Source organism: Typopeltis vanoorti, chromosome 12 (assembly GCF_054136105.1).
Source record: "Typopeltis vanoorti isolate ZY-2024b chromosome 12, IOZ_Tvanoo_1.0, whole genome shotgun sequence".
Taxonomy (NCBI): domain Eukaryota; kingdom Metazoa; phylum Arthropoda; class Arachnida; order Uropygi; family Thelyphonidae; genus Typopeltis; species Typopeltis vanoorti.
The window spans coordinates 92,692,847-92,715,787 of record NC_143560.1 but is presented as its reverse complement, the minus strand read 5'-3'; the positions used below and the strand labels follow the sequence as shown (position 1 = coordinate 92,715,787).

General features: G+C 36.6%; 1 protein-coding gene across 1 annotated transcript in view; it reads right to left on the bottom strand.

Moving 5' to 3' along the window:
- LOC150101006 (venom factor-like) overlaps window positions 1-22,941 on the bottom strand; it is a 697,967-nt gene that overhangs the window by 257,522 nt on the left and 417,504 nt on the right. Inside the window, exon 28 of the mRNA XM_090401101.1 lies at window positions 9,385-9,551. Coding sequence (XP_090257227.1) covers window positions 9,385-9,551 — 167 coding nt within the window. The remainder of the gene's footprint in view (window positions 1-9,384; window positions 9,552-22,941) is intronic.

Here is a 22,941-nt window from a genome sequence, read left to right as displayed (position 1 = left end):
ACCCACAGAAAAAGCCAATTTCCTGGCTTCACACTTTGCTTCTAATGCATGCATAACTGACAATGGTAAATGTCTCCAACCATTCCAGATGCCCAAAATACAATGTGCCCCTATATCCTTTTGCCAGAAATAGATCAGATAAATACTGTCCAAATTAGACACAAAAAAGTCTCCAGGCCCTGATGGCATTCCTCCGATCATCCTGATAGTTTATGCACCAGAACTGACTCCTATCCTATGTCACCTGTATATGCTCTCTTACTCCACTGGTATTGTCTGGAAATTGGCCTATATTCAAACCATTCCCAAGAAAGGTGACAAGTCACTGCCGTCCAACTACCGCCCTATCTTGCTCACCTCAGTCCTGTCTAAAGTAATGGAAAAAATTATCAATTCCCAACTCTACACTACCTTGAAGGCACCCACCTAATAAATGACAACCAGTATGGATTCTGTCACTGCCAATCAACAGGAGATCTATTCACGTATGTCATCCATCTCTAGACAAATGACATGGAGAAATTTGGTAACTCTCAAGCGGTTGCACGTGATATCTCCAAAGCTTTTGACCAAGTCTGGGACTTACTAAGCAAACTACCATTGTTTGGTCTGTCTCAGGACTTCTGCAGTTGGATGCTAGTTTTATGTCTGGATGCATCCGCCCTCACACTATGTGTGAGGGCGGATGGTTCCTTATCCTCTCACCATTTGACTAATGCCGGGGTTCCACAAGGTTCTGTTCTCCCATCAACCCTCTTCCTTCTATATATCAATGACCTATTTCATTTGACCTCCACCCTAATACACAGCTTTGCAGATGACAGCAGATTGCACTCCTTCCTTTCATTTAATAAACTTACTCTATGCAACTCATCTCAACCTACAGAACATCAACCTCCACTGCTCTCAATTCTGATCTCCAATCCTCCAATGGGGTTCAGATAACTCCGTCAATTTCAATATTAATAAAACCCAGATCTCTCTTATTTCTCATAAAAAATAACCATTTTCGCACAGTATTACTATTGACAACACCTAAATTTCCAGGCAAGATCAGATTTCTCTTTTTGGAATTACTCTCACATCAAGCCTCTCCTGGCATAAACACATCACAACTATTGCGTCCTCAGCTTCTAAAAAAACTAGGATTTCTCTTTTGCCCAAGACATTACTTCACCTCTGAACAGCTCTTACCTTATACAAATCACAAATCTGCCCAGCTATTAAATGAAGTGCGCTCACATTTGGAGTGGGGCACCTAAAAGCTCTCTCCAAATGCTTGACTCAATACAACAGAGAGCAATTAGACTTATTAATGACCCATCTCTTACCAACTCACTCCTTCCACTTTTGCACAGACGTTTGGTTTCTGCAATATGTGTATTCTATAAATATTAAAATGGGAAATGTTCATCTGAAATAGCATCAATAATTCCCCCACTTAGTATTAAGCTTGTTGGAACACATGCAGTAAGTGCTCAACATCCCTTCACAGCACATCTTGAAACCCACAGAACAAGTTTCTTTTTCTCCTCCTTCATCCTTGCTACTGCTGTATTGTGGAACAGTCTCCCTCCCTTATGTGTTTCCTGAAGGAATACAATATACTATCTTTTAAATCAAATGTAAACAAGTTCCTCCTTTCCCACCCCACTACCCATATACAGTACTAAAGTACAATAGGTTGATCAACCAACCTCTTGTGTATAGGTCCAACATAAAAAAAAAAAAAAAAAAATAAAAACTTTATGTGAGAAAGCATGACTTTGCTCAAGTGACCTTTCTTAGTTATATATTCACATTCTCTTGGGATTCTGCCAGAGTTGAGTCTTAAATTAAACAGCCAAGTCAAAGGTATTGCCAGTTACCCTACACATTCTATTAATACAAGAGCTGATATTATATCCAATCCTGCTGTTGTATTTGCATTCAGATTCTGCAATATCCTTAGTACCCTCAAATCATCAACCTCTGTTCTCACATCAATCCCCATTACTGATGCCATAACAATATGTTCACTTGGATGATATATTATTATTATTATTATTATTATTATGTGACACCTCCAGGGAGTCCAAAAACTCATCGAGAGAGAGTGTGCCAACAGCATTGAACGATTGAATCCCTTTCAACTACTAACCGTGCTCAAACTTGCTTAACTTCTTTGCGAGCCATTAGTAGCAGAGGCTCTACCAATCGACCAACCTTTGCTGGCAGCCTTTGTTAAAATGGTCACTCAGTAGCTCTACAATTTCATCTGCCTCTGTTATCTCTCTACTATTTGCACTCATTAAAGTTATCTTTCCGTCATCATTCTTCCTCTTTCTTGCCACACAAAAAAAAAAAAAAAAAAAAAAAAAAAAAAAAAAAAAAAAACCCTCTTTTTCCTTTCACCTGCTTGGCTAACTTCTCATAATCTGATTTTGCTTTCCTTACTATGCTGGTCACCTTTCTTGCCTGATCCTTGTATTGTCCATGAGTTAGCTGTCACTTTTTTTTTTTTCAGCTTGTCCTTAATGATCTTACTCATCCATCTAACTCCTATCTGATTTACCCTCCTGACCTTGGGTACATAGTGTGATATTGCTTCCTCCAGATATCCCCCATGCTGTCTCCCAAGTGTATCATACTAACATGCCTTGTAGTTTCACACATACCACTTCATAACTGGAATTTCCACCGATTTGCTACCTCCCAAGTCAAGGCCACATGATCACTTTCTGCAATCGGAAGCAATGTAGTTATGGACAGATCTTCTGATCCTATTAAGATCCAACCCTGAGTCACTTCTATCACATTCTACTTCGAGTAAGTGCATAAATTCCTTCCTGCCACATGATCTTTCCTTGTCCCAATCTATGTTTCCAAAGTCCCCCATAATAATTACTTGACCTGCACTAATTGTGCTAATCTGTTGATGCATGTCTTCCACATCATCCCTGGCATACACAACTCCCAGCCTATAGCGGCAGCCAATTTCTATTTTGTCCTATTCACCTCACTCTCACACCATGTTGATTCAAAAGAACTGCCATTTGCCTGACTGACTCCAATTCTTGTTGGCTGTATTTCATTTGCTATCTGATGATAGCAGATGAAATGAATCCTGTCTACTCTATCCTCCCTGAAAATACTAAATTAATCTAAATCAATCACATTCTATCCCCAGAACTACATCATCTGCTGTTAGCCAAGTCTCACTAATGCCTATAACTTTTGGCAAGGTTGCACTAACAAATGAAACTCTTCCCTCTTAAAGTATTTTGCAAATCTTTCTGTCTATCAAACTCAGGCCATAGGCCCACAAATTCTACATCATTCCTTCTGCACAACCTTCATATTGATTCATTAGCTATCATCGCCCTCCTTCTCAATTCACCTCTATCATAGTTTGGCATCAGACTCACAAACTGCACCTTTTCACTCTTCTTTTTCGCTTCTTCCAATAACTCTTTCACATCCTCCTTCATACAATATTTCTCACCTCTCAAATCATTGGTTTGAGCCAAAACAATCAATTCTTTCATCTTCCCTTTCTGCATTCTAACAGCATTCCTAATATTATTAATTCACACACCAGGGAAAGAGGGTTATTATTATTATTATTACATGACACCTCAAGTGAGTCCAAAGACTCATCAAGGAAGGACATCTACTCTACAACTCTCTGTCTCCGAAACTCACTCAATCCACCAGCTACAATGAACTGCAACTACACCAATGCCATCTACTGCCCACCACTACCACTTTCACAGACAATCACAACAAACACCGTGCCCACGGTGGGATTCGAACCCTGCAGCCTTTTGGCTGAAGAGTGGATACACTAATCACTTGGCCAACCAAGCTGGCATGTAGCACTTATCTAATCACTAATCTGGCAACAAGGCTAGATTATGTAGCAGTCCTAAAGAGAGTAAAGTACTCTCTTTCTTTCCTGAAGTACTGCACAACTACTTTCCTGAAGTACTCCCCTTATCATAGAATCACCATAAAAAATTATCTGCTTACACACTTTCTCTCATTTATTCTTAAATTTTTCTTTTTGGCTTCAGACCTCTTACATTTTTCTGTTCATAGATCAACTAATCTCTTGCTGTTTCTGCAGCCTTTCAATCTCACACTGTCTGTGAAGGACTACATGCAAGCACACTATTTCTTTATGCAGGTCTTTTATGTTCTCCTGAACTTCTGCCACCACACTTTCAGTATTATTACTGATATTTACATTTTATAGTCTACTATCAATAACTCTCTACTCTACTATCACTTAATTTGTGCTCTCTGTATTCACTCTCAAAACATTTATCATACACTCACTCATCTCTCCTTCCACATATCTTTCAACTTTCATGATGAGTACAACTCACAAATTTTATGCTGGGCGAGCTAAATTCATGCAAATTTAGCTCGCCCAATAAAGATGTCTTGACTGCTATTGTTCTGCTACGCATAATGATATGGTGTCGAGGCTAGCTGGTGAACGGACGTGCTATCGGAGAGCTCCTGAGAGATTTGTGATTTTTGTTGATTTATTGCTGTTTTGGATTCAATGTAATGGACTTAAGTGTGTAATTTTGGTATATTATTGGAGCTTTATTAGCGTGGTTAGTGTACTAAAGTGTTTTATAACATAATCTATGTTGGGAAGTCGCCGCTAGATGAATTCGTAATGTGTAGTGTTCGTGCAAGTTCCAGATAAGATAAGTATCATTTTCAGTTATCGATACAAATTACTTAATATTGTGTAGTTTTGTTTTGTTTGCCTTGCGTATTTTAGTGCGTCTGTTTTTGGTGTGTTATAACGTATAATTTGACAAAACACGTTGCAAATAAGTATGGCACCTGTGCGAAGGAAAATGGCGGCCAGTAATGAAGGTTCGCCATCCTTATCAAAGAACGGTAGTATAAAAGAAATGAGTCAGTGTACTAGCTGTGAAATGTACGCTTTGCGGAGTGCGGTCAGAGTGTGGTTAGATGATAATAAAGGATTGAATGTGTGTAGAAAATGTAGGGAGAATGAGGAATTGAAGTGTATTTCGGATCGTGAGTGTGATATTTTGTCAACCTTCAGAATGAAGGAAATAGGGATATGACAAGAAACGGCAAGGTTGTACATGAAAATTGTGAGAGTGTGAATGTAGAAAGTGTGAATGATAGTATAAATGGTTTCTCAGAGAATAAAAAAGATGAGATAGATGCATTGAGTGAGATCGCGTTATTGAATAGTGCGATAGCAAGAGCAAAACAACAGCTAGAGTGTATGAACAAAAGAAGACTGAATGAACCAACCAATAATAAAAGGTATGACAGGAAAAATAGACGTATGAATGTGAACATGAACAAAATGAAGGATAGAGTGCTGTATGGAGACTCGTTAGTACGAGGTGTGTTAGTAGAGGATTTGACAAAATCGTACCAACCTGGTGCGACCATAAAGGATGTAACTGAGTCTATTAGAGAGCAAAAGGAAAGGATGAAAGAAATGATTGTTGTGGCAGGTACAAATGATTTGAAAGGAGATAAAATGGAAATGATAGAAGACCTGAATGAATTGTTTGAGGTAGCAAAAGAAAAGAGTGAGAGAGTTGGAATGATTAGTCTTTTGCCATGGTATGACAGTGAAATGTTTAAAAGGAGGGCCATAATTGCGAATGACTTTATGAGTGGGTTATGTATGACGAGTGGTGTGGAATTTGTGGATGTGTGGAGTGAGTTTGATGGGCGAAAGGATCTATATAAGATGGATGGCTTGCATTTAAATGGTTATACGGTATAAGAAGACTTGAGAAAGTGTTGCTGAATGTAGTGGATGTGCAAATTCAGGGAAACTAGATTTGTTAAGGGGGGGAGTAGATATACAGTCCTTATGGAGGCAGTTGAATGTAAGAATGAATATAATATGCCAGAGCAAATAAGGACAACAAATCTGAGTGGGATAGTTAATATAAGGCATCAAGGTAGGGTTGGGGCTAATGGGGATCATAAATTCATGTACACTAATACTAGGAGTATTAGGAACAAGAAGGAAGAGTTTTTGGCCATGGTTGGCACTTCCAGACCACAGGTTATAGGTATTAGTGAAACATGGCTGACTGTAGATGATATAACTAGTGGGATTGAATGTGATGGGTATAGTGTGTTCAGGAATGACAGAGAGAATAAAATGGGGGGAGGAGTATTGTTGATGATAGCTGATGAGCTCCAGCCAAGGAGAATAGAAGTTGAATTGCAGGATAGAGAAAAGAGCACATTTGAGGCCATTTGGTGTGAGATTGTGGCTAGCAGAACTAAATATACAATTGGGTGATGCTATAGACCAGGTGATGGAAAAGATGGTGGTGACAGTATGCACAAGCAAATAGAAGAAATGGGTGGAAGGAGGGTGATTATTATAGGAGATTTCAACTATGGTCGCATTGATTGGAGTGAAGAGAGGACACACGGAAGGAAGGAACTGGATTTTATGCGGTTATTAAGGGATAACTATCTGCGACAGCATGTAATGGAAAATACTAGGGGTCAGAGAGTGCTTGACCTAGTAATTACATCTGAGGATTTGGCTGTAACAAATATGACCACATTGCCACCAATCGGTGAGAGTAATCATAGGGTCTTAACTTGGGAGGTGGCTAAAGGTGTAGAATTTTCAATTAAGACAGGGTACATGTGGAATTATCGGGCTGGAAAGTATGACAAGCTTAGGAGTTTGATTGGTTCAGTGCATTGGCATGTACAACTGCAAGGACTAGAAGTTGATAGTGCATGGGAGGTAGTTAAGAAGTGCTTGTATGAAGCAATGGCTGACTGTATACCTAGAGTCCGAATAATAAATCAAGTAGGGGTTAAATGGATGAATAACACCATTATGCTTGAGCTGCAATAAAAGAAACAACTATGGAGGGAATTTAAGGAGAAGGGTGACCGGCAGGCACATGAACGGTATAAAGCGCAGGCCAGAAGGGTGACGAGTGTGGTAAGAAAAGCAAAAAAGGATTACGAAAGAACATTGGCCATGCAGGCTAAAGAGAATCCTAAACAGTTTTTTAGATATGTAGCAAGTAAAAGGAAAAATGTACATGGCAGATTGATTTTAAAGAATGCCGATGGTAGGGAGGTAACTGAATCAGTTGAGATAGTTGAGTTACTGAGTGAGCACTTTGCAAGAGTATATCATCCAGGTGGTGACATTGCAGAAACGAATAAACCAGTAGATTATACGGGAATTGTGGTTAATGAAGTGGAGGTGAGTAGTCTATTGCATAACCTCAATGTCAATACATCTGTGGGATTGGATGGTATACCAGCTCGTGTTGTACGAGAAGCAGCTAAAGAATTGTCAGTACCCTTGACCATTTTGTTTAATTTGAGTCTCGGGTCTGGGTTAGTCCCGAGCAGATGGAAAGAGGGGAAAATAGTTCCACTGCATAAAGGTGGTTCCAAGACTGCTGTTGTAAATTACCGACCAATTAGCATATCAGGAATCATTGTCAAGGTCTTAGAGAAATTAGTCAAGAAAAGAATACAGGATTGGATAGATGAAAATGGGATATTGTATGGGGGACAACATGGTTTTGTGAAGGGTAGATCATGCCTCAGTGACGGCTGAACTGGATAGGGGTAATGGGTTTACAGTGATACTACTGGACCTTGCCAAGGCCTTTGATAGGATACCACATGGAACCCTAATCAGTAAACTGGAGCAGATGGGTATAGATATAGGGTTGGTGAGATGGATAGGAGGGTGGTTGAAGGAGAGATATCAAAGAGTGGTTTATTCAGGAGTGGAGTCTAAAAGACGTCTTGTGACGAGTGGAGTGCCACAGGGCTCTGTTCTTGGACCACTGCTTTTCAATTTGTTCATCAATGATATTGGAAAGGATCTGAGAGGAAGTGTTCACTTGTTTGCTGATCATGCAAAGTTGGGTAGAGCAATTGTGAGTGCACAGGATGTCAAAATTTTACAGGATGATTTGGATAGTTTGGAGGACTGGGCTAGGAAAAATGGATGTCAATTTAATGTGGCAAAGTGTAAAGTTATGCACTTTGGGGTGAAAAGAATAGCAGCAGTATATCGCATTGGTGGAACCATACTCCAGGAGATTGATGAGGCCAGCGATTTGGGAGTGTTGGTGGATAGGGAGTTGAAGTTTAGGGGGCACATTGCAAAAGTAACTAAAACAGCTCACCAAATCACTTGGCTTCTGAAAAATACTTTAACATGCAGAGACGAACAAGTTGATGTTCCTCTGTATCGAGCCTTGATAAGACCCCATCTGGACTTCTGTGCCCAGTTATGGGCACCAGGGTTTCTTTGTGATGGGGAGGAAGTGGAGAGGGTCCAGAGACGAGTGACCAAGATGATAGCAGGTCTGTGGAATGAACCTTATGAGAATAGGTTGAAGATTTGTGGGTTGCAGAAATTGGACGATAGGCGAAGGAGGGGTGATATGATTGAGACATTCAAATTACTGAAGGGTTTTTATAAGATTGATCCAGAAGATATTTTTGAAAATATGACTGGTGGTGGGAGGACTAGGGGCCATGCATGGTAGCTGGGCAAGAGCGTGGTTGACAAGGGTGTTAGAGCTAGGTTCTTTACTTAGAGAGTGGTAAATGAGTGGAATAAGCTTCCAGAGTCTGTTGTGGGTGCTACGACCGTGAATGAGTTCAAGGCAAGGTATGATAGATACTGTGTGAATGTTGAATGGTTGTTCTTGACATGATGTTAGGGCCTCCCTCGATGAGTCTGTCGACTCCTTGGAGTTTCCCGGAACAATAATAATAATAATAATAATAATAATAAGTGCAATATCAGCAATATATAGTTTTAAAGAAATATACATATTTTTCTTATGACTAAAGAACTCAGTCTATCTCATATGCTTAGAAAACAAATAAATACAACAAATTAATTCAGTATTATTAACAAAAGTCTGAAAAAATTAGTTATCTTTATGCAGCATTATGAATCAATGACATTTGTTAAAGATCCTTGAACCCAAACTGTTAAGGCTGAGGTCATTTTAAGGCTAAGGTTTCTAGAAATCAAACTCTCATTCTCTTAATATATTTCATTTAATGAAAACTCATGGAATAATAAATAAAATATATGGAAACTAATGGCAGTTTCTGTTTTTTTGTAGCATAAATGTAATAATTAAATTTACAATCCAAATAAATAATAAAGCCTCACCTACTCCTTTTTGGGGAATAAAAAAAGTGTTAGAGGAGGAGGATAAATAATAAACCAAAGTTAATTATAACAAAGTGAATGCTATACATCATTAAGAAAAATGCTCTAATGTATTAATATTTTAAGTATGTAGAGAAAAGCATGACATAGCATTAACTGAGGAAAAGTTAAATGCACTAATTTCTTACTTGTGTTGACACAAAAGCTCCAGAAGACTGTCGTTTTGTGCTAAGCCAATTGATTATTGAATTACTATATTCAATATCATTATGTAATAACTGAGCTAGTAAAGCATAGCTGGTTGTTTCAACGGCAAGAGGTGAAGAGCCATCTCCCCAGTATCTCATATTACTCCCTGTTGAAAAAATATCCAACTTAGTTTATTCCACATATTTAAAATATGAATAATTATATTAATATACTTTAAGAATGCACTATTAGTAAACAAAATAATCTGGAGCCAATATTGTTATCATTATTATAAATGCTCCTCCAGAGAGTCCAAGGAGAGGCCCATTTAGACATTCATACTTAAATATCTATCATATCTCTCCTAATACTTTCACTGAAGTCATGCTCACGACATCTAATGGTAGCCCATTCCATACACAATCACTAGATGTCATGAGAAGAAACTAAATCTTCATTCCTGAAAGCACGTATGGCTTCCACAAGCCAAAAGCTGAAAATGTCTTATGTCCACATTGTAATAATATTCCCTTAATAACTTTTATGTTTCTATTATATCTCTTCTCCTCCATCTATTTTTCAAACTTTGAAAATCACATTCCCTCAATCTGTCTTCATAAGCACAATTCCATAGGCAAGCTATTATCTTGCTTATGGATCTTTTCAATTCTCCCCCCCCCCTTTTTTTTTGGAACCCAAATGAAAATATCTCCATGCATATATCCATTTTCCCTAAATTCACTTTACATAAAAATAAATTGCTAATGTTAACTTTGTTAAGGATGTAGTAGTTGTTTCTGGTTTCGTATAGATCAAATTTAAGTATAACTCCCCAATAATGATTTCAAAATAATAAACAATTTTCTTGTGTTTGAAAGAACTTACTTAATAAAATATATTACATAGATCCCTTTATAATGAAATCATAATTTCATTATAATGAATATTTATTGCTAAAAAAAAATAATTCCATACATGTGCTAAAACAAACGACAATTACATTTATCTTTGCTGTAGATAGATAGAAGGTACCTATCTAAAGCAAGGATAAATGTAATCCGCTTCAGGTACCTATTGGTACTTATTTCAATTAAGTCCAGCTAGTTTTGGACCCATCAACATTGCTGAAGGTGTTGCCAGAGAAGTTCAGCATAATAATCCATTATGAAATGAACATAAACAAGAACTATCTATAGATTGTATGGAAATAAATACAATATTTCAAGTATAGTTGTAATTTTAGTTGCATTATTCAGAGTTTAGACTTTCAGAAAACGCAACAATATACGGAAATCTTCAAAATACCATAATAAAACCAAAATAAAGATCTTCAATAGTAATGTTAAGGCCATATTATTATACAGATCAGAGACATGGAAGCTGATCAAAAAACAGGAAGCTAAATTAAATAGTATTTAAACTAAATGTCTGCATAAAATATTAAAAATATTTTGGCCCAAATATATAAAAAATAATGACTTAAATAAGCTGACTATGCCAAAAAAAGCATCACCAATGAAATAAAAAACAGAGATGGAAATGGGTTGGATATATACTGAGAATGGACAGTAGAGATATTCCTAAAGCGGCTTTGACATGGATCCTAGAAGGAAAACGGAAAAGCCTAAATTAATTTAGCAGAGAATGACAGAAAAGGAAAGACTGGCTATTTGGAAGAGATGGAGAAAAGCCGAACTGGTAGCGAAGGACAGAGGTATCTGGAATAAACAGATCTAGTTTTATGTGCTATTAGGCATGAAGAGGATAAGTAAGTAAGTAGTAAGTATTCAAAGTTGTCTCACTCTTCCAGTCTCAAACATACCCCATACTATACTGTATCTAGTAAGAATTATTGTAGATTAAAAAAGTTAATTAATTTTTTTTATTTTGGTTATCATTAACAAATAGTGGAAAAGGATGACAACTTGCATTAAAATAAAAATGGTCAATTTAAAAAAAAAAAGTTCTGGTGGGAAGAAGAAAAGTGAAGTTGCAAAATAATCTGGCATTACTCCTTTGACATTGTCTACAATTTTAAAAAATTGTAAAAAAAGAATGAAAATAGGATTAGAGAGTGTCAAGACCTCAGAAATAATATCTGAAGCACTTTATATGAAAAGACTGATAATGTTGTTTATTGCTGGATTCCTAGTCACAAAATGTATCCAAATTAGTGGCCCAATAATATGCATAAATGCATTAGGAGATGATACTCTTTAAGCAACTGTTGGATGGTCTAAAGAACAACTTAAGAATAGCTTCTGGAGCAATCTGTGGAGAAGAACATGATACCACAAGATTGAATTAACAAATACCATGCTGGTTAAATTAAAATGATAGCTGTAGAATACATCACCAGTGATATACATAATACTGATGAGATGGTATTGTTCTATCAATTACTTCCACATCAGACATTCACCATTTAAGGAGCTCTAAGCAGAGGAGAGGAAAATCAAAACAAATTAACTGCTTGTTTTCCTGTAATGCTTCTGGAACAAAAAGCTGAAAGCATTCTTCATTGGAAGGTATGTTCTAAGAACATTCAATTACTTACCTGTGAATACAAACATACATGCTGAGATGACAACCAGTATTTAATGAATGTCTAAAAAAATGTTCAAATGAAAAGACAAAAAAGAAAAAGTCCTCTTAATTGATAATTGATAGGAAAAGTTTTTTTTTTTTTTTTTTTTTATGTTGGGCCCATATACAGGAGGTTGGTTGGTCAACCTATAGTATATTAGTACCGTATATGGGTGGTGGGTTGTGAAAGGAGAAACTTGTTTACATTTGATTTGAATGCCTGTATGTTGTATTCCTTGGAAAATAGGTCTGGAGGAAGACTGTTCCACAGTGCTGCAGTAGCAGGATGAATGAGGAGGAAAGGAAACTTGTTCTGTGGGTTTCGAGGTGTACTGTGAAAGGATGTTGGGCGGCAGCTGTACATGTTCCAATGGGCTTAATACAGGGTGGGGGAATTATTGATGCTGTTTCAGATGAGCATTTTCCATGGAAATATTTATAGAATATACAGATTGCAGAGACCAAGCATCTATGTGAAAGTGAAGGGAATGAGTTGGTGAGGGATAGGTCATTTATTAGTCTAATTGCTCTCCTCTGTATTGAGTCAAGCATTTTTAGAAAGCTTTTTGGAGCCCCACTCCAGATGTGAGAGCAGTATTTGAGAGCTGGGCGGATTTGTGACTTGTATAGTGTTAACAGCTGTTTAGAGGTGAAGTAGCATCTTGGGTCCGATATGGTGGCATTTGACGATATTTCTAGGATCGAAATTGCATTCTCCTGCAAGTTTGCTGATGTCTTCTTTTAAGGATTTACCATTTTCTATCAGAAAGTTCGAGATAACAGCGTCGAGTTTCCTATTTTCGGCCTAAAGCAACTCGTGTACTGATGATGTGATTAGTTCACGAAGTTCATTAGCAGGCACAGGCACACTTGTCGGGCAATAGTTGTTGAGCGTCTCGAGCTTAGTTTCCAATTTTCCGCTTTTGGAGGAGAAGGTATCGATCATGGTATTATGCTGTTGCTCAAGGTTATTGACTCTTTTGCCTAGGTTTAGTATTTGTTTTACGGTAGGGAGGCACATCGTACAGAAGTGGGCTGGTTTAGATTGGTAAAAAGCTTGTACGGCGTTTCATTTATTTTTGCGCAGAAAATATGTAGCAGTTGCAACAGAAATCGCACAATATACCTTTTTTCCTTTCTTTGACTTCAGTTTCACAGCTGCAGCACTTCTTAATGTCATCTGGTTTGTTGGTGATCGGCGACGCTACGCTGAAGGGACTTGAAATAATCTTCCGTTGTTGGCCTTGGCAGCCATCTTTACTTCACACGGTAGGCATAGCTCTTTCGTGTGGTTGTTTTTTGGTTGTAAAATATAGCAGATTTAATGGACTATGGGTAATTACGAGTTGTACTGATGTAATCAGCTGCTTAGTACCTTCTGTTACTTTTCCATTTTCTGCTTATTTTGCACAAAAAACACTTAGTTACGATGGAATGTGGGAGCATAAGTTTAACATTACTTATTTGCAGGCGCCACCTATCTTGAGTCTATATAAGTGATAATGGAAAACCGATAACCAATAATAGAAAATCGATAACTTGTAGAAAGTTTTTCAATGTGTTGCTAAGGTATGACAATGATGAGTTCAGATAGAGAGCAAGAATCATGAATGGTATGCTGGCAGAGGAGCCATGTAAAAGAGAGTGCAGTTCGTAAATGTCTGGCATGATGGAGGTGAAGTGAATGATAAGGACAGTGGAACAGATGAGACTGAAGTGCTTATTGGAAAATAATAGTAGTGTGAGATATGATGAGAGAATGGGAATGAAAGAGGGATGGGAAAATGAGGGGTCAGGTGGATACAAAGACATGGCATAAGAAGTGTGGATATTTTATGGCTCCACCCATAAAAGGTTATTTGCAACCTATAGTATATTTTGTATTATGGATGGGCTAAGGATTTTTTCTCTTTTTTTTTTGAATTTTTAACTTATTTTTTACGAAGTCATTTATACTTTTTTTTTTTTTTACATTTTACCTTTTTTTTTTTTTTTTTTAGATAGTCCAGAAACTTTGCTCTAGAGACCAAACATGGAACTTTTCAAGCAAGCCACTTCATTCCTCCAGTAAGTAGGGTGGTGGTCTCTCACTGTGGAATGAAATTCATCTCTCACCTAAAGACAATCACACACATCCATGCACACAGTGGGATTTGAACCCACAGTTTGATGGTTGGAGAACAGATGTATTAACTACTTGGCCAACTAAGATGGCAGTTAGTAGTGAATGTGCATATGGGAATGATCAGCATAGGAATGGATTTCCTAGGGAGGTAGCTGACTCTGAAGAAATATATAGAGTAAGTGGTGATAACGATGATTAGGCATGGGCAGTTGTGGTGAGGAAATCATGTATAAGTGGTTATAGACCTAAAAGTGAATTGCTTGGTGTTTATTTACAAATGCTACGAGCATCAGAAATAAAGGAGCAGAGATTATTTTAAGGATTGAGTTTACTGCCCCAAAAAAATGTTGGAATAAGTGAAACATGATTGGATGACAATGATATTCTGATGGATATACTATTTTTCATGATGATGGAAAGGACAAGAGAGGGGGGGAATACTGCTGATAGCAGGGGAATTATGTTTGCATAAGGTAGAGAATAAAGCAACAAATAGTGGCAATAGTTTTGAGGCAGTATGATGTAAGGTGGATGTCAACAGAAAAAGATATTTCATTGGATACTGCTATAGGCCACGGAATGATGTGGAGCGCAGTGATGAAGAAATGTATAAGTAACTTGGGTTAGTGAACAAAGGAAGGATGATCATTATGGAGAATTTTAATTATGGTAATATAGATTCGAATGAAGAGAGAGAGCATTTGGAAATAAAGGAAATTAATTTCTTGAATTCTTGAGAGACTCTCTTAGGCATTGTGTAACAGAGGATCAAGAGCCTTAGATTTGATCATTTCATTAGAGGATGTGATTTTGAATGGGATATCATGCTTTTCTCTATTTGGTGAGAGTAATCATGATGTGATCACTTGGGTGGTGGCCATCAGCTATATGAAGATTTATGGGAAGAAAGGATATACAGAGAATAATAAGGCAATTGATTATTAAAAGCTTAAGAGAGCTTGGATAGATATCTCCTTCCTGCTTAACTCCTCACAGAATGAGGAGTTAAGCAGGAAGGAGATAAATGCTGCTTGGGAAAGCAGTGAAAGAGATATTTAACAACATCAATATATGAATATATTCTGAAGATCAAGAGGCTGAATAAAGTAGATGTCAAATGGATGAATGAAGGGATTAAGTAAGAAATCTGGAAGAAGAAGAAGAAGACACTATGGAAGCATCACAAGATGATTAATGATAATAACCAGTTGCAAGCAAGGAAGGTAAGTCAATTGGTAAGGAGAGCCAAAGCACAGCATGAGTAAAAATTAGCAAATCTTTCCAAAAAAAAATCTTAAGGAGTTTTTTAGATGTGTTTTAAATAGAAGAAGAATGATTATGACAAGACGATGTTAATGGATGAAAATGGTAAATTAGTAATGGTTTTAAAACACACAGTCAAGGTATTCATTGAATGATTCATTAGGGTGTTTCATCCTCAGTCAGTGTGAAATCATGTTGACCATAGGGGAAATGGGAGAAGGCGGTTTTTACTAGTGAGCAAGCAAGATGTATATGAGTAGCTAAGTAAGCTTAATGTCAATAAAGAAATAGGACTTTGTGATATATCACTACATGTCTTAAGGGAATGATCTAGGGAGTTAGCATAAGTGATGGTTTAACTGTTTAACAAATCTTACAAATAACACACACAGCACAAGTCCCAAAAGAGTGGAAGGGAGGTAAAACTGATCCACTTCACATAGATGGTGATATGGCTACAAATTATAGGCCAAACTGTATATCTGGATTTGCAGTTAAGGTGTTGGAGAGTTTGTGTGAGCTAGGATACAGAAGTGGGTCAATTACAGCAGTATTCTCTGTGATTTTGTTACGGGGAGGGATAATGTTTTACTAAGTTAATTAAGTACCATAACAAGGTGAAGAATGCATTGTACTAGAGAGATGCATATACAGTGTTATACTTTGATTTTGCAAGACTTTAGATATATTAACACAAAACAAGTTAAAAACTAAATTTTAGAAGATGGGATTGAATCATATATTAGTGAGTTGTATAGATGACTGGCTGTTAGATAGTATCAGCAAGTTATATATGAGGGTGCAGTATCCCAAAAGTAGAACGTAACTAGCATTCTCCCTCAGGGTCTGTTTTGGGACCACTGTTGTCTAACTATGTATATTAAAGATACTGGTGATGGGTTTAACTAGAGATTTTACAACTGTTTGCAGATGATGCAAAACTAGGGAGAATTATGAGGAATCAAGCAGATGCTGTAGCCCTACAGGAGGACTAGAACAGACTGCATGGGTAAGCAAGTGAGTGGAACTATCAGTTCAATGCTGCAAAGTGTCATCATCATCATCATCAACAACCATGGGTCCAATGCCAGTAGGTGTCTGCTGCCATCTTGATATGATTCTTCCATTGCATTCTATTTTGTGCAAGATAACTCAGTTTGTCTATAGCATTTCCACACCGTTTGATGATGTCATCGTCCCATTCTCTGTTTGGTCTTTCTCTTTGGATCTTTCCTTCAATTCATTCCAAACAGCAACATTTTTAATTTTCTCTCATCATTCATTCTACATATATGGCCAAATAGACGTAGTTTCCTTTTGATTATTTCCGGATCAGATTTTCTTTTGGTTGTATTCGTCTGTAGATTTCCTCATTGTTCACTTTCTGTATCCAGCTTATTCTCAAGATCTTTCTATAGAACTTCCTCTCAAATGCCAATATCCTCCTTTCAGATTCTCTCAGGTATACCCAGGCCTCACATCCATACAGCATGCTGCTGAAGATACATGTTTCTACAATGCGCAGTTTAGTTTGCATCTTTATAGCTCGGCTCTTCCATATTTTGTCCATGGCTTTTAAAATAGTTGTTGCTCTGGCTATTCTAATTTTTATCTCCTTTTTGGGATCTAAGTCATGCATCATGTGGCATCCAAGATATGTGAAGTGTTCCATATTTTCCAGTTGAAATCTGTCTATCTTAACTCTGTTCAGTAACTCCTGTTGTACGAATATCACTGTTTTAGTTTTTTCAAAGTTGACATTTAGTCCATATCTTTTTCCTTCTGTGTATAGTGTTTGCAATGTCTGTTCCAGCCTTGCTGCGTCTTCTTCAATCAGGATGATGTCATCTGCAAAGCAGAGGTAGTTATTCTCATGCCATTTATTGAAATGCCTCCACCTTCTTCTTTAATCCTATTTAGTGTTCTTCCCAGATGTGTGATGAAGATGATTGGTGATATTCGGTCCCCTTGTCTTGTGCCTTGACTAGTGGCAAACCCATCTCCAGTCTCACCTGCTATTCTGATTTTTGCTTGTGCTTGGCTGTTTATATCTTTCAGCAGGCAGATCAATTTATTGTCCACACCATAGGATTCCAAGACAGTCCATGTTATATTTTGGTCAATATTATCAAATGCTTTTTGGAAGTCCATGAAACAGCAATATATCTAACTGCAAAGTATAAGGTTCTAAAATTTGGTAAGCAATAATTGGATGCAAAGTATATACTTGGTGGCAAAATTTTGAGGGAGGTTGAGGAGATAAGAGATCCTGGAGTGATAGTGGACAAGGACTTGATGTTCAGTGGTCACATTGTCCAAGTTGTGTACCTTTTTCTTTTTTTATGTTGAGCCCATACATGAGAGGTTGGTTGATCAACCTATAGTACTTTAGTACTGTATATGGGTAGTGAGTTGGGAAAGGAGAAACTTGTTTACATTTGATTTAAAAGACTGTATATTGTATTCTTTGGTAAACACATAAGGGGAAGACTGTTCCACAATACAGCAGTAGCAGGGATGAAGGAGGAGAAAAAGAAACTTGTTCTGTTGGTTTCAAGGAGCACTGTGAAGGAATGTTGAGCAGAAGCTGCATATGTTCCAATGAGCTTAATACTAAGTGGGAGAATTATTGATGCTATTTCAGATGAACATTTCCAATTGAAATATTTATAGAATACACACATTGCAGAAACCAAACGCCTGTGCAAAAGTAGGAGGAGTGAGTTGGTAAGAGATGGGTCATTAATAAGTCTAATTGCTCTCCGTTGTATTGAGTCAAGCACTATGAGGGGACTTTTAGGTGAGAGGTTAGTTGAATGGTGAGAGGATCAGGAACCATCCACCCTCACACATAGCGTGCATCCAGACAGAAAGCTGGCAATCCAACTACAGAAGTCATGAGACAGACCAAATGATGGCAGTTTGCTTAGTAAGCTTTTGTGCCAGACCTGGTCAAAAGCTTTGGAGATATCAAGTGCAGCCACTTAAGATTCACCAAATTTCTCCATCGCATTTGTCCAGAGATGTGAGCAGATCTCCTGTTGATCAGCAGTGATGGAATCCATACTGGTAGTCATTTATTAGGTTGATGCCATCAAGGTTGTGTATGAGTTGGGAACTGATGATTTTTTCCATTACTTTAGACAGGACTAAAGGAGAAGGAAAGGCAAGCAAGATAGGGCAGTAGTTGGACGGCAGTGACTTGTTACTCTTCTTAGGAATAGAGTTGAATATAGGCCAATTTCCAGGCTGTGGAATAGATAACAGTGGAGTAAGAGAGTATATACAGGCAACATAGGATAGGAGCTGGTTGTTAGGATGTTGGGCATCTGGAATGGTTGGGGGGCATTTACCATTGTCAGTTTTCAGTTATGCAATAAGTTTTTTGACTCACATAATTTTACAAGTGTTAGAACACATTAAAATCAAATTATTACCTCCAAATTTTACAGCAGTTCTCAAATCTTTGGACATAGGAATCATATACATTGTCAAAATGCATTACAAGAGTCAACTTATTAAAAGTTATTATCAAAAATTAATTTCAGAAGGCTAATGAAAAAATAGACATTAAAGAAGCATGCAATATAATTTTTTTGATATGGTGGTCCATAAAAGGATCAACCATGTTTAAGTAGGAAATTATTGAACATGTATAAAGAATCATTGTATAATACATAAGTTATAAGAGTAAAGATGACAATGAAAATGTCTTGGGAAACCAGATGAAACTTCATTCTCAGAAGATTTCAACAGCCTAAAAAAAGTATAAACATATTTCTCCTCTACTGCTGATGTTTCAGAAAATATTTTTCAACACTTACTAAATGGTCTCAAAATTTTAATTTTTAATTATACTACTAAAAATATGCAACAAATGAAAATAACAGACTGCTTAAAAAAAAAAAAAAAAAAGTTTGTGCTGATTATTTGCATTTGCCTGATTTATTATGAAATAACATGAATTTATAATTTGCTTTCTTAGCTTTAAGCAGGATAATAAAAGTTCAGTATAATGAAGAAATTTTTACAGTCCCAAGAGTTTTTTGCTGTAAGATTTAAACTACATTATGAATAGGCAGCTAAGACCATATGTAAAATTTAAATGTCTGCCATTTGATTGTATTATCTAGACAGAATATGTTTTGCAGAAGTAAAAACGTGAGCTCACAGAAAGGAAAATTCTTCTTCCTTCAAATGAGATAAACTAACATATATGTGATAATCAATACCACCAATAAAGATTAAAAATTTATAATAGATTTGGTTGAGTGACTAGTCAAATAATAAAAGAAATCTGCCCTAGAAACAAAACATTCTAGTCTCCAATAAGGCAGGGCAACAATCTCACACTAGTAAAGAAAATCATCTACTACCTATATAAACCAAAATCATCTACTACTTAATAAAGCAGATGCATCATCCACTTAGCTAACAAGCTGTCACCCATCTAGATGAGATTCAAACCCAGGTCTTTCCAATAAAAATGTAAGTGTTGTTATGAATGTACTGCCAAAGCTGAGTAACATGATACAAAGTAGAATGTGAGAGGTAGAAGATGTGTTCTCCATCACATTCAGTTAAATTTTTTTACTAATTCTCTTTTTTACTATTCTTTTTACTATTCTCTTGGCCAAATGGCCAAGAGAATAGTAAAAAATAGAAATTAAAGGACGATGGCATTGCAGTGAATCAGAGAATGAGTTTGTATTTTTTGAACTGAAATAAAATTAAATATAAAATGAAAAAAGTGACAGATTCTAGTTTAGCCATTATATATTATTATTATTAATCTCCATAGAGTCAGAAGACTCATTGAGGGGGAAATCCATTGTTCACACAATACCTATCATATATGTCTTTAACTCCTCTGACAATAACCCATTCTACCCATTCAGCACCCTCTAAGTAAAACTGACTAGTCGTCAGTATCGATCCTATAAAAATCCCTCTAATAACTTATACAAGTATGCTTCTATCATACTGTATCTCCTTTTATTTGCTTATCAGTTAGTTTTTAAATCCAGCAGACTTTCAATCTATTCTTACAGGGAACATTCCATAGACCTTTCACAATCTTTAACTTGCTTCTGGATCCTCACCATGACCTCTTCATCTCACAGAATCTAGATGTCCAGATCTGCACACAGTAGTTCTTATGCAGCCTTAATAAAACCTTATATATGGTAAAATAACTTCTCTATCACTGCTTCTCAGTGTGCTCAACAATCATGTAATCTGATGTGCTGTTTTGGCTACCTTCACAAAATGCTCTCTAAACTTCAATTCCCTGTCCAGAATCACACCAAGTCCCTAGCCTCATCAGTTTCCTGCAGTTCAGTTCCATCAATACAGTACAAACACAGCTTATGATCTCTTCTTCCCAATGTGCCTCACCTTACATTTGGTCACATTAAACTGGCAGCCTATGCCAATAGTGCTAGTCTATTTATCGCATTTATTTACATTTGATTTTCAGCAGTTTAGCATCATCATCAGCAAACAACTGAATATTTTCCATCATATGATTTCCTATATCATTGATGTATAAAATAAACAACAGAGGACTAACTACTAAGCTCTCCGGTACACAACTAGTCACCTGCCTTCTCCTGGATTCAACTCCTCCATAAACTATTTTGCAAATGCCTTTGCAAAGTCCAGGCCAGCAACATCACTGATTAGCCATTTCCCTTCCCTTAAAAAATAAAAAAGGATTAAAACCAAGTATAAAATTGCAACCAAGTTGTAAACCGAATGGCCAACACCCGATATCCTAAACAAACACTGAAATATAAGCTAATTGGAAAGAGAAGGCAGGGTAGACCTCAAAAAAGGATATTAGATGGATAATGAGACAGGAACAGACCAATATGGTCTATACCCATATTTAGCATTATGATGATGATGATATAAAATTTCTTGGTATCTTTAACGTATAAAAAACTCAAGGTAAAAAACTTTCTACATCTTTCTCTCATCCAAAGATTTTTATTAATAAGGTTAAGCACCTATTGTCTACTTGTACATGAGATATATATATGACTTCTGCATAACTTCCATCTTATTATCTCTCCCAGGTCTGGCTCCCAGTGATGAGACCTCAATAAAGGTTGAAACCAGTCTGGGTAGTGACCCTTCCCATTATGCATTGAATTATACACATTTGAAAGAGGGTGTGCTTTGCATTATGGGATACATACTAAGGCAAGTGATATGAAGTCATTAGCATCTATATACAAGTAACTCAGACGGGAATATATTTCACGTGCAAAACACTGTTTTGCTTCCTTGAGAAAAGGATTAAAACCAAGTATAAAATTTCTTGGTATCTTTCTGAGAAGAACCCCACATAAGTGTGCTATGTTTTCCATTACCATCTAATAATTCTCTTCATTTTCCAGTCACTCATACCGCATGTAACATCATCCTCCCCAACTGCATTTTCACATGTTTCATCTTTTAATTTACTGCTATCAATCTTCTTACTCTCCTTGTATTTTTGACATTTGCTCTCTCGAAAAACTTGCAATAAAGCCACTCTTCAGTTTCGTTCTCCTTTCATAAATCTCTTTCTATAAAATGCATATATTTTGATAACAATGCAACAAATAAAATCATGCACAATATATTCAAAGCTTCAAAATACTTCATGCACAATGCAAAAGTGACATACCTACAAGAAACTCTGCAAATTGTGGGATCTCAGAATGCAAAGTATTTGAAGATGGGAGGGACAGAGGGAATATACTGAGATTTTAGGATGCCCACTGAAAGTTGAGTGCATGATGGTATTAAAATTCATACTTACTTTACTGAATGCTAATATTTTTAGGGTGTTTATCCCAGAGATCAAGTTGGGGAAAGGGGATATACATTTCCCAAATTTGCTGAAATAAACCTTATGCTATCAGAAACTGTTCCTGTAGTTTACAAGCGTGAACATATGTTTGCTACCTTTTTCTTTATTGCACTCCACAAATTTCATTAATTTGTAATCACATTACTAATTAATTAGTAAACTAACTGTTATCCTAGTTGGCTGAGTGGTTAACATATCTGCTCTTAAAACACTACAGTTCAAATCATGCCATGGGCCAGGATGTTTGTGGTGAGAAAAGAACTTCATTACCGGGCTGAAAAATGTCCATGTATGGTCTCTAAAAAGGTGTGCTAGATCAAGTATAAAGTAATAATAAATATAAAAGCATAAATAAAAATATAAAAAAATTAATAAATAAAATTTTTAAAAATAATTAAAAAAATTCCCAGCTCACCTATGGTACTAATGTACTATAGCAAGAATTGGTAACCTTTACAGACTTGAGGGCCACATTCAACTTTTATTTTTAATAATCGGGCCTCAAGTTTAATTAAGAAAAAATAGTGAGTGAAAAAAATACTTAAGTTATCAATTTTTATTATATCAATCTTAAAAAACACAGAAATATTTAAAGTACAAGATAAAGTATGACATTTTCGTAATGACGTCTGATATTATATGCTTTTATAACAGCAACACTTTTATGACAAATAAGACAAAGGGGCTTATCCCCATTTTTAATAAAGAAGTACTTGCTGT